This window comes from Adiantum capillus-veneris, chromosome 25 (genome assembly GCF_014529385.1).
Source record: "Adiantum capillus-veneris isolate H3 chromosome 25, ASM1452938v2, whole genome shotgun sequence".
NCBI lineage: Eukaryota > Viridiplantae > Streptophyta > Polypodiopsida > Polypodiales > Pteridaceae > Adiantum > Adiantum capillus-veneris.
The window spans coordinates 118,433,052-118,443,066 of NC_140955.1; the positions used below are offsets into that span (position 1 = coordinate 118,433,052).

At 44.9% G+C, this 10,015-nt stretch overlaps 1 protein-coding gene and 1 pseudogene across 1 annotated transcript; one reads left to right on the forward strand and one right to left on the reverse strand.

The window, feature by feature from the left end:
* The first annotated feature begins 2,855 nt into the window (after positions 1–2,855).
* On the forward strand, positions 2,856–4,716 carry LOC147425540 (uncharacterized; annotated as a pseudogene).
* A 774-nt stretch (positions 4,717–5,490) lies between these two features.
* LOC147425541 (uncharacterized) lies at positions 5,491–6,254 on the reverse strand. The gene has a single exon (XM_086499813.1). The coding sequence runs from the start codon at positions 6,154–6,156 to the stop codon at positions 5,614–5,616; it is 543 nt and encodes a 180-aa protein (XP_086355939.1). The 5' UTR covers positions 6,157–6,254; the 3' UTR covers positions 5,491–5,613.
* Between the last annotated feature and the right edge of the window lie 3,761 nt (positions 6,255–10,015).

Sequence of the window (10,015 nt, forward strand, 5' to 3'; positions counted from 1 at the left end):
AACTGGTAGGGATTCGATGAGATGATATCCTGAATAATGTAGGTGCCCCAAACTTGGTTGCCAACTGCTCTTGACGCTGAGTTAATCAGAGTACAAATTAGAAGCCTTGTTTCATGTGAAATGGGCCAAGCATTTGGCTTTTCACAACAAACAATATTGTCCAAAGTAAATGCGAAACGTAAAATTGTAGGACACATGTATCATAGACAACCTGATTCAGTGATCTTGCATGCATCTTATAATGTTTTTGGCAGATCGTATAAGCCGAGATTATGTGACTGGTCGTACCCAAAAATGACTATGGAAGAAAAGCAATTTGGGCGTAACAGTACCCAATTCAAAAAACTTACAGTATGCTAAAAATCCATATGCAAGTATGAGAAAATGGCTAAGCATAACATGTTCAAAAGCCATATAACTACTGTGCTGTGCACCAAAACTGGAGTTTATGTCAATCACGAACTCATGCATCATGCTTAAGTTTGTCGGACATGTGGACACTGCTTTATTTTATGCATTCCTAAGCAATAAAAGCATATTTTTTTATGCTTTGCCCGTTGGAAGTCTGATTGTGAGAGTCGTTTCCTGACCACGTTGGTCACGACCAAATCTGTATCGACCACCGAGTTCTCTTGTACATACTGAACCTCTTTGGTCATAACTATTGGGCAGACAACCCCTTGGGTTGCTGGTGAGTGAGAGGTTGATTCTGGTAGCATTCTGTAAATTAGTTGTGTGAGATTTTCTACTTGCGTCACCAATATTTGGACCCTGACAGCTAGCTTGTGAAATCGTGCATCAAAAGTTTGCCAGTGCTGTCGAGTGACAAACTCCCTGGCATCCAGCAATTGATTGTAATCCTCTAGAATATCCAACACGCTCTGAGGAGGAGGGTTTGATAAATGAGGAGACAGAGATAGATGACCTGGGTTTGCACCATCCATCCCTGTTGTTGCCACGATGGTACTCTCCGTGAGAGTATCCGACCCCATGACAACCATAGGTGGAGCCAATTCTAGGTATTCAAAGTCAAAGATGTGTTGATCATCAATTTCCGCACTCATGGAGAATCTGTGTTGTGCGAACAAATAGAAAACAGTACCTTGGATTGCAAGAAAGCTCGTAGCGGTATCGAATGCAAAGGCCGGTAGTTAGCTGTGCTAACTTCGCCGGCGCGGTCGGAAAGAAGGTGAATTTCAAGTCACGGTAGAATTGGCGAAGAGGTGAAACTACCGAGGAAGTTCAAATTGCCGATGACATTGAAAGTATTGAGAAAGTTGAGCTTCCCAAAAGTGCTAGCGAGCTTCCCAATAAACTTGTTCGCATCGTTTGCAATCCAACAAATTGCAAGTCGTCTAATGTAGACTTGATGAACCGAACACTGAATTCGAAGTCGGATTTTAAATCCCAAGCAACCACAAAATCAGCAATTGACTTGCAGTCGAGGATGTACTTGAAAACACCGATGAATTCGTAGTAGCCGATAACTGGATTTGCATCTTATGAAAACGGCAAATCTGTTGGAATTTGTGGTGTGTGAAACTGCCAAATCTGGTTTGCAGCCGGTTCGGAATGATGAGTTATTCCTGCTCAACAAAGATTTGTGGTTGTTTGCCTTCCACCGGATCACCTGAACTAAGGGGAAGCTTGCTGCCACACGAAGGCTCTGCCTTGCCTGTGGGAAGGGCCACTAATAGTGGCCAAGCTCAAAGCCAATGGCCAAAAAGGCCCTTCAATGTGAAATTGGCGGATTTTTGAAGCAAAAAAAAACGCAGACAGCGTGCCGTTTGCTGCAAGGTAGGAGATGGTGATTGTGTGGTTTGCTCAAGTCGGCTACGGCCGCGAGATGGTGGCGAAAAACTCTACCTCCCCATGGCGCTGCAGTCAAGGCAATCTCCCCGCGATTCCATGCACCACACACCCCGTACAAAACGGAAAAGGCGGCCCGATTTGGCAAAAAAGCAGGCTATTTTTGGAAAAGCCCCCAAAAAACCACGGTTCTCACCTAAAGAGCTTGCTTTTAGGGACCTAAAGAGACCACGCCTAGAGAGAGAGTGGAAGAGAGACTCTTAAGCTCTGATACCAGTGTAAGAACTGGGGAACTAGACCTTGAGATCCTCCTCCCAACCTCCCTTTATATAGGCGGGCTCCTAGCCCCTTGCCCTAGACGGATCCCCTGTCCACATTGTCTAGCCCGACCCTTGGCCGTAGTCCATGACCATCCTAGTTCTTAGGGTACAGGACCCTTGTCCTGACACTTATGGAGTGAAGACCCCAACATAGTGAAGACCTCCAAAGTCACATGGGAGTTTTGCTGTTTTCCCAAGAAACTAGGAGGACTTAGGATCCTAAATCTCCCTCTCACAACTGATCAAATGTCCGTCATAACCATCATTAGAGCCATGCAAAATCTAGGTGCAAAATGGGTTGTGCTTCTCTTTAGGAATCTAGATGCCTTCCACATCAAAGACCAAAAGAAATGAAAGTATCTTTCCCCCCTCTATAGTATTCTTCAGCCACCATCCAGTCAAAGCAATTGGGTCTGACCTGGTCAAGTCTCTTTGGCTTGCATGGGAGAGACATATACATTTGATCAAGCCCAATTGGCTATCCAAACATAGCTTCCCCCTCACCCCAAATGACTCTATCTGGTGGCCCATATTGACAGGAATCAATAAAGATGTCATAAGGTAGGCCCTCTCGCTCCACAACAAGGGAATAGTATTTTGGCATCACATCTGAGACTCGGCTCAAAAAAGCTGTCTCTTAGACTTGGATCTCTCCATGCAATTCTCCCTCGCTCCCTCGAAAATCTCCTAAATTAGGAAACATATCAAGTAGTTTCCTCCTCATCGATGCTAGCTCCTATAGGATTTCGGTTCTTTCTCCCTCGAAGGCCATTGTTGGCACAACGTCCTTTCTCGCTTTTAACATTGATGGAGCAAAAGACATCGTGTGTACTCTCACACACCTTGACACCTTAACACAACACAAGGAATTCACTTAATCTCCTCACCTCACACATAAACACTCAAGAGCTCCTTGAAAATTCTTCACACAACCCCGCTTTAAGCTCCAAGAGTCTCGACCTACAAGCCCTTGTCTACCTACGTAGTGAGTAGAGTTGATCAACGCTCAGAATCACACTTGATGGCTACCAAAACACACAAGAAAAACCACCAAAAACTCAAAAAACTCCAGTGAGAAAAGGCCTCGATCACATAGGCTTGCAAGTAGCCGCACCTTCTTCCCTCAATTCCTCACACACACATTGGTGGAAACCTCAGAACTTCCATAGACTCTCTCAAGTGCAAAATTGAAGAGAAGAAACTCTCATTCACTCCTCCACACACTCCAAAACAGGGCGCAAACGTGATGGGATTGCATAGGATTACCTATAGAAACACTTCTTCCTCCCACACACAGAGAGGTGAAAGTGTTGATATTCAACTTCACAAGCACTCCTCCACCTTGAACACTCACACCACCATGAGTGATGTGAAAATTTTTGCCTTTTCGCACCATTTTTTAACCTTTTTGGGGCCATTTTTGGCCAATTTTGACCCCCCTACATAAATCCACCAAATTTTGTAGACTTTATCCTTGATACCCAAAATTCATTGCTACATACCCAGATTCTATTTTTGGCCACTTCTAGGGCAGTTCACGCATCACTGCATAATAGATAGTTACCAGAATGAGAGTGCCCACACTTCCCAAATGCATTATTTATAGTTTAGAAAGCTCAAACACATTCCCTAAATCCAAAGGAAGCCACTTGGAAGTGCATCTAAGGCTTCAAAAGCATGTCCAAGCATGCGCATGTGCGTGATTGTCGGCACGTAAGCATGACTGTTTACAATGCATGCAATGTTCACTGTATTTGAAACCCAATATCACATTGAAAAATCTTTCCAATGCATGCAAACACTTTTTTATATGCACTTGTCCATGCATATACCTACTACTATGTACATGCCAAAAGTTGTTTATCAACGTTCCCCCTTCCCTCATGCCTGCTCTCAACCCCCTTCCCCACGAGATCATTAACCAAAGATGGAACGTCACCCTCCACCCCAAGGAATGGTCCTTTAAGTTTGTGAAGTTGTGGACCAATCCTTCCACCCCTTGGAAGACTGCCCTGCCCCGCTCTAGATTATTCTCTTCAAAGGAATCTGGATTGGTGAGAAAGCCCCCAAAGCAAGCAAAGGCAATGGTCATTACCCTAGATGTAAATGAGTAGTAGAAGATCTTCCCCATCTCTCTCTCCACTATCCTTTTAACCGCCGCATTTGGGCACCAGTTTTCAAGGCTCTAAGAGGCCCCCTCACCTAACCGTAGGTCCTAATAGGGGATAGGAATAAACTCCATAGTTTAGATTGGAATCATGTTAGAGTTGAGTTTATGTGGTTGATATGGAGGCAACATAGTGTCTATCTGGTTGAAGGGGCTTACTAGAGTTCATCTTTGAGTATTTTTTATGATGTTCATCTTTAGGGCAAGAACATCTCGGAAAAGGAATGCATAATCTACCAGCTGAAGGCAAAAATGATGGAAGACCTCCCCCCACATTATGACTGGCTCACACTTGATCAAGTTAGAAGGGATTGGATTGAGGAGATCGCCTTTGATGTGGAAGAATTTGAAGAGGACCTGGCTAGGACCAAGCAGTTGCTTGAAGCCATATAAGTGGAGATTGATATCCTCCCCAAGTGATTGGGTGTCCCCTTACCAAAGGCCCCTTTGTCGGATACTCCAACTCTCCCTCAGTGGAAATATACCTAGTGCAAGCAGCAATTTGTACACCAAACTTTATGCAACCTCATAGTCTTTTATGCTTTCTTAATATAATTCACCTCGCACTTTGCAAAACAAAAAAGGGAGCTTTCATTTTTGAAAACCAAGAAACGTATGTGTTGATTGCACGATCCTTTGTCTTTTTCGCAATTGCACTCTCGCTTCAACGCCAAGAGGTGGAGTAGGAGGACAACTTGTTCGCAACCACAAACCGGTAACTAGGCTGCAACCCACCTTGGGAACACTGATAATTGGCAACCGGTTGCGCACATGTTGCCTACGAGCCCCTCAAGTGAACTACCTCTATGTAGCTTTGCAAAGTCGAAGTTTACAAAGACGTGAGAGAGACGGTTGGCGGTGTGGTAAATGAGAGAACGAACACGTCGTGTCAAAATTTAAGAATGTGAAGACATGCTATGCATGATGAGGGTAATGACGGGCCGTAATGACGCCAGGTTCACGCATCAAGTACACGTACATTTGTCGACCACGGGCTCCGGCAGTCTGCGGCGACAAGGCGGCAGCTGCAGATGACCGCTAGGCTGCTAGCCACACACTCTCTCGCGGGCGCGCGCACTCGCACTCCTGTGTGAATCGCGCAACTTGTTCGAGTGAGGTGCAAAGCACAGTAAAAAGAAATGCTCTCTCTCTCTCTCTCTCTCGCACACACACAAGCACTCGCGCACACATCAATGGACAGACCGAGGTCTGATTACAACGACCTCTTTATATTACAAGCTGGTCATCTGCAGCAGCAGCAAAAGATGGTGGCCAACGACAAATAGGGACACAAGTGGAAGGAGGAGTCCGTTAGAGCTAGACATGAGAAGCAATCACAGCAGCAGCAGCCGCAGGAGGAGGAGTTGTAGTGTGGCCAGGCAGCCAAGAGGCGCACTTGTGTTTGAACCACTTGAAGCTCTTCTTCACAGAGGACTTCATCTTGGCTTCAAAGGCAATGGCGCGGTAGTTAGCGAGCCGCCCCTTACGTCTGACCTCGGGGTCGAATCGCAAGCTCCAAGAGCCGGTGCCGCCTCGGCTGATTGCGGCTCCGCCATAGCTACAGGGGTAGTAGCCTTGAGCCCCCACCTCCACCTCTGTCACTCTATACAGGTTGTTGTATTGTTCAAAGAAAACCATGTCCATGGCACTCTTGCTCCCATTATGATTTTGGGCCTCGTCTTGATGAAGGTTTGTGTGTAGAGTCCCTTTGAGTGCTGAGTTGTAGGGGCCTAGGTCTGAGTAGCTCCTTGTTGCTAGAGAGGCTTGGCCAATACTGACATGGCTAAGGCTTGGGCATGCCGCTACCTTTGCTTGTTGCATAGCATTTCCTGCGCTTTGCAACCCCGGCCTCTCACTCATGGATCCTCTCCTTTTGCCTAGGCCTAGTATGTGTCCCTCTACAAAACTTGGAGCTTGGTACCTTTTGAGAGAGAGAGAGAGAGAGAGAGAGAACACCCACCCTCCCCCTTCTCCTTTCCTTCACATTAGCAATTTAGCATTGAAAGAGGCTAAAAGTGAAAAGGACCCCTAACACCTTTTTCAACTATTGGCTCTCACTTGCCCACAACATTAAAGGCCCAAAACAATGAAAAGGAAGAGTCTTAAAATAATGCACCGATAGCCCAGTGCTCAAATCTTGCATTTGTAGATCTTACTTCCTAACTTGTTAGTGTCTCTTTTCATTGTACCAACCCTTCCAAGTTCCACCTGTATGGCTTCCTTAATTGGCCATCTTGATATTTTGTTCCATGATGGACAGCTATATGTACTGCAAAGCAAAGGAACTTACGGTGAGAGATCGTCGGAGCGGTCTACATTGCCAACTTTATCTTCATGTATCGATAGACTTCACTGATGCTATCAAAAATGATTTCTTCCAACTAATTAAAAGGCTTGAAATTCTCTTGGTTTTTTTTGTCACGGTTTGACAAATTTGCTGATTCTACATTAAAATGTGTAGAATTTTGCCAATTTCCTTCAAAGACAAGCTTGAAATCTAGCCAAGGTCTTGGAACTTACATTTAACATCATTGTCTCATGACATGAGGGCTCACTATGAATGCTCCAAACAACCCTTTTTTACACTTGAAAAACCTACATGAAAAACTTTGGAGGCAAATTGGCTAGGCTCTCACCTTTAAAAAAAGAAGAAGCAAATTGAGCATTCGTGCTTGGGATCACAAATCATTTGTGAATGCTAACAGATCGCCTAATCGCAATCGAACCCATGACACAAGTCACGATGGTCGAAAGCTCAACCAACCAAGCTAGCTCCTTTTAGCATCTCTCATCTTCAAATTTAACATTCAAAGAGTAATTTTAAGATTTGTTGGTGGGATTGTGGTCGATGCCATGGCTTGATTGGGCATGGATTTCTATGTAACTTTTTTGGTTTTTAATACATTTATCACTCACAAATTTGTGAGTTTGGGAAAAAAAAACTGTAGGTGGGATTAAACTAAGCCTTGCTTTGTTTGTTCAAGCATTCATGGCTAGACGTTCATAATTTATTTCTCACTTATCCCTTTCAATCCACCAACTTTTCTTTTCCCTTATGACTTCTTCTCTGTGCTAGCTTTATCTCCCCCCAATGCATTTGTTGCCCCTACGTTTGAATGCTCGCCCTCCACCTTCATGGGCACATGCCATATTCAAAAGCCGTTCCAAAGTCTTCTCAATTTGTTCTTAAAGTAGGTTTTTCCTCCTCATTTCCCAACTTCCAACCTTCTTTTCGTCACATTCATAACCATTTTGACTCTTATGAACCAACCACGATGAATCTCCCCACATATAATAGTCTACTATCTACTCTCATACAGCTCCTCCAAACTTAAGGGGGCCCACATGAGAGGGGATAACCCTAATTCAATTGCTTCCTCCCACCGATTTTCTAAACTTTTTCTGCCATACTCACAATTGTGAGTTGAGAGAATGTCTATTAACTCGAAAAGAATATGATTGCCTCAAGCTTTACATGTGCCTTGAGGGGGCTAGGGTTCCAATGGAGGCTTGTATAAAAACAAAGAGTATACCAAAGCACAGGTGATAAACTTACCCTCTTGAGTTTCCTAAGCAATTCAATGCATGAATCCATTCTTCATCCTTACCACCTCACCTCTTCTTGTTCCTACACCATGGATGAGCTAAGTGCTCACATGCACAATATCATCAAAATGGGCTATAGCCAGTTTGGCCTCAAATGCCAGAAGGTTCCTAGACTTCCATGCCTGGTTTAGGTAGCAGAATCTAGTAGTTTGGGTGCACACCAAAATGGCATGGCTTTGGAATCCACGCCCTCCCAAGATCGGGTCATTAGTAAAGAAAATGATCTTCCAAGTCCTTTATACCCATTTGCAAACCTTAGCGGCCAGTCCCCCGTGAAGTAGGCCCACTTGCTGAAGATGAAGGTGGTCTTCAAAGGCTGGCCTACAGCCAAAGCAAGACTGAGTGCATATCACTCTAGCATGCATCTTGATCCCAATAGGCAAGGCTCTCCAAAGCACATTCCAGATGAATACCTTCAATTATTTAGGCCATTTAATCTCCCAAATGGCATTAACACTCTTTTGCGAACGCTCTTTCAACCAGTTTTTCTTCCAAATTCTGGTGAGTAGGGCAAATCAATCTATTTTGTATACCATCACCACATTATAGGTACTCTGGGTCTTGTAAGCGAGAACACTCAGTCTTTTGGCCAATGCCAGTTTCTCCAATCTATTTGTGATTCACAGACATGTGGAGGTGAGGATGAAAACACTTCCAAGAGTCTACTGATCAAAAGCCTTTTGTAGATACCCAAAATTATGTTGCACTGCTAGGCTTTCCACATTCGTCCAGGTTGCATAGGTCATCCGTGGCCAATAATTCAATCTCTCTCTCTCTCTCTCTCTCTCTCTCTCTCTCTCTCTCTCTCTCTCTCTCTCTCTCTCTCACACACACACACACACACACACACACACACACATACACAGAGGAAGACCAAAAGTCCTTGCGTATTACATATGAGCTCGTTAGGTCTTGATTTACTCCCTAGCTCAATCACATACTCACGAGCAATCCTCATTAAGGGGCAAGCTTCAGCTCGCTGCCTGGCCAAATTCCAGAATCCAGCTCTCTCTCTCTCTCTCTCTCTCTCTCTCTCTCTCTCTCTCTCTCTCTCTCTCTCTCTCTCTCTCTCTCTCTCTCTCACACACACACACACACACACACACACAGGCTCCTTAACGTCTTCTTGCTGTGCTAACTCGATATCAAGCTCGTGTCCATAGCCAATTTGCTGACACGTGATCAGAATAATGGAGATATGGAGCTCCCAATTATGATCTGCATGCCGTTACAGTAACCTTGGTAAATAAATTTTCATTGGCAAGATCACATTGCTCATTGCTAGCTAACTCATTGTTTGAGATTTGTTGGGAGTGCATGGCCAGTAGTTTCCAGCCTCTCTCTCTCTCTCTCTCTCTCTCTCTCTCTCTCTCTCTCAATGGTTAGTATGGAACATTGTTATCAGCAGGTCTTATGTGATTCCATCGAGGCTTGACACATGATCCCCTTTCACGTTCCATCTTCCATTCTTTTGGAGATCGACGACTTGCTCCTCCATGCAACACACGAAATAGGATTGGCTGGAGGTGGTGCTCAGGGATTCTGTACTTCCTCTCTTTGTGCACACTTGTATGGCGAGTTAAGGGGCGCTCATCTTGGCATCCAAGGGACTCGCGTGACGGTGGTGGAGTGCTCGAGCTCTATTGGGGCACGAATGTAGTTGGACGTCGGTTGCTCTCTGTGCTTCCTATCACTTCACCATTCCTCCATAGCCTGGCCTGAAGGAGACCCTCCATAATAGATTGGACACTTCTCAAGGCTTTGAAAATTTGCCTTCGGCCATCTCTCTCTCTCTCTCTCTCTCTCTCTCTCTCTCTCTCTTCGTGCAAGCTTTTCTGTGTCACTGAGCATGCTGGGTGCAGGAAACACTCGCCTGAAAGGTGTCGGACTCGGGAGCTTTTGACATGTGGCAAAGGGGGGGGGGGGGGGGGGGGGGGGCAATTCGCTCCCCCTTTATCTATTAGTATAGAAAGCTCTACCCAAGAGAAACCAAACCATTGTAAAAGAGGAAACGATCCAGATAGTGTCAAACTCTGAAGTTAGGCTAGGAGGAATTTTGTGTGTTGATGACGATCTTCCCGCATAGATATGGGCATAAATATGGTAAAGGGTG

What these genes read in the sequence shown, in the direction of transcription:
- LOC147425541 (XM_086499813.1), bottom strand. Translation starts at nt 6,156, where the DNA reads ATGAGTGAGAGGCCGGGGTTGCAAAGCGCAGGAAATGCTATGCAACAA.